The sequence below is a fragment of the Leiobunum rupestre genome, chromosome 4 (assembly GCF_980474605.1).
Source record: "Leiobunum rupestre chromosome 4, qqLeiRupe1.1.hap1, whole genome shotgun sequence".
In the NCBI taxonomy this organism is placed as follows: Eukaryota; Metazoa; Arthropoda; class Arachnida; order Opiliones; family Sclerosomatidae; genus Leiobunum; species Leiobunum rupestre.
This window is the reverse complement of record NC_143387.1, coordinates 16,030,022-16,032,247: the sequence shown is the minus strand read 5'-3', so window position 1 is coordinate 16,032,247 and position 2,226 is coordinate 16,030,022. Positions and strand designations below refer to the sequence as shown.

The window sequence follows — 2,226 nt, the reverse complement described above, 5'->3', positions numbered from 1 at the left end:
TTAAATAGTCACAAAAAGTTCCTTAGATATGTTAAACAACTTTTAGTTACAAATTCAACTGGTACGCAAGCTTGTAAAATGTGATATTTATTTCTTACCAGACCAATCACTCTTTCAACGTGTCTTAAGTGAGCAAGATTTCTTGTATTTACAACATCTAAAGCAGAAAGCTGACTACGGTTTTTAGTAAAAGGTGGAATTTGGAGTTCCGCACAACAAAACGCAACATTTTCCGCTATATCAAACCCTCTATCTGCTAAAACCAAAACTCCTGGCAACAATTTTTTTAACAATCCAGAATTTGCTTTTAGAAATTGATCACTGGTTCTACCACCCCAGCCATCTGAAATAAATGCAATGGCACCTTGTGGTGTTATTCCAATTAGAAATTTACTAGTGTTATGGTGTTTGTAATTAGACCAAGTTATTGCTCTCGGAAGTAACGAAGATGGTCTGTCAATAAATACTTCAAAGCAGTCTATAATAATAGCACATTTCTCCCCATAAGCAGCTTGAAAGTCAGGTGGCATGCTTTTTAGTAAACTCTCTCTATCTGGCCAAAAAACCGCGTGATATAATCTTTTGTAAGAAGCGTCTAGCCATTTATCAAATATTCGACTAACAGTTGGTTGCGATACTAAAAACCTAAAAGCTAAATCTTGCATTGGCATATTTAACCTTAATCGCATCATGAAAATGATGAACTCTTGAAAGAGTGAAAGCTTGTTACGGTAAGAATGCGAAACCAATTTTGAAATAAATGAAAAAATATTCATCATGCGTTGAAATGTTGGAAGGCCCGTATAAAATTTAACTTTATCATCATTAGATTCGAAAGTTTTTTCCGAGAATTCCGACTCGAGAATTTTTTCCCTTAATTGATAGAGGTCATTATTCATTCTTATATTATCATTTTCCAGGGCAAGGATATCTTTACCATCTAAGTCTGTCTGACACTCTACATTGTTACTAATATCCGGAAGAGTTTGGCATTCTGCGTCGATACCCATTTTGAGATATTTAGTTTGGCATTCTGCATCTTCACTATTTTTGTAATTTTTCGTTTGGCATTGTGCATCCTTGAGTGTTTTTTGAAATTGAGTTTGACATCCAAACTCTTCACTAACTGCAGTTACTTGGATCTCCCTTTCTACCTTACGACATTCATTTCCTCTAAAATCCTTAAGTTCTCTTGTTTCTTCTATTTTCTTGCGTGCATTAACAGATTCTGATAATGGCGAACCCCTAAGAATGATCTCCCCTTCATTAGGCTCATCTTCGTAAATAACAAAAGGACGCTTATCTTCCAATGAATTTTCCATTAATAAACGTCTTTTCCTTAGTTGTGAGTTAATGAGCATAGGTCTGTTTGGAGTTTCATGTTCAGCTTGGCCTATGTGTAGCGTTGGAATCCAGTCAATATTTTCAACATCAAACAATTTAGAAGGCACACCTAATTGTTTTAGTTGAATATTAACTTTGATGTTTAGGATTTAGCGTAATAAAAAAAATCTCAATATTTACCTTTAACAAAATGCTTTCCACACACTGTTGAATTAAATTTGTTGGCATTGTTAAAGTCTACACCTTGTTTACCAATAATCTTCAACCATAATTGCCTTCGCTGTTCCGATAGTTTTAAGGTTTCAGGGCACTGATTTTTTAACATGGCTGGAACTTTGAAAAAACTCATATCTAATGGCTTATAGGGTCCATTTCTATTACCACAACCTTGTATTGCACATTTAGACATTTTCACCAGTTATCTGCCAAGACTTAGAAATACAGCTAAACTTCTAAAATAGTGATAGACAAAATGGCCACCGGCACAACTCGCGATAAAAAAATTTGACCGTTCATCGTCATCAAACGTCATTCGTATAAGGCGTGGCTTAGACTAATACGTCACAAGAATACACACTATTACTAAATACTTATCTAAGCGAAATAAACTTCTAAACTAAGTTTCCGAAAGTTCAAAAGCTTTGATCTATCTCTTAGAACTCTCTCCCACCCCAAACTCTTCGTTTCTTCCATTACTGACAGACGCCAAAACTCAAAACATGCGAGCTGTAAAGCAGCCATTTTGAAAATACCGCGATTCCAAGCTAAAAATGACCTCATAACGACAAAGAAACGCGATTCCGACATCCCCAGCCCTGTCGTTATAATTCGCTGGCGATACGGCGATGTCGAAGTGAATTTTCGAGACAAGAAAATGGTTTT

The 2,226-nt window shown here is 35.6% G+C and overlaps 1 protein-coding gene across 1 annotated transcript; it reads right to left on the bottom strand.

Annotated features, from left to right (window-relative positions):
• Positions 1–1,753, bottom strand: LOC149946481 (uncharacterized). The gene is made up of 3 exons (XM_090170779.1): positions 1,525–1,753; positions 99–1,453; positions 1–21 (listed from the first exon to the last, which is right to left on the bottom strand). The coding sequence occupies exons 1-3, from the start codon at positions 1,751–1,753 to the stop codon at positions 1–3; spliced, it is 1,605 nt and encodes a 534-aa protein (XP_090026905.1).
• Between the last annotated feature and the right edge of the window lie 473 nt (positions 1,754–2,226).

Bases quoted from the DNA above. Each gene is read 5' to 3' on its own strand.
- LOC149946481 (XM_090170779.1), bottom strand. From the start codon at position 1,753: ATGTCTAAATGTGCAATACAAGGTTGTGGTAATAGAAATGGACCCTAT. The intron at 1,454-1,524 runs GTAAATATTGAG...TAAAACAATTAG, and splicing joins TGGAAAGCATTTTGTTAAAG to GTGTGCCTTCTAAATTGTTT. The intron at 22-98 runs GTAAGAAATAAA...AACATATCTAAG, and splicing joins TTGAAAGAGTGATTGGTCTG to GAACTTTTTGTGACTATTTA.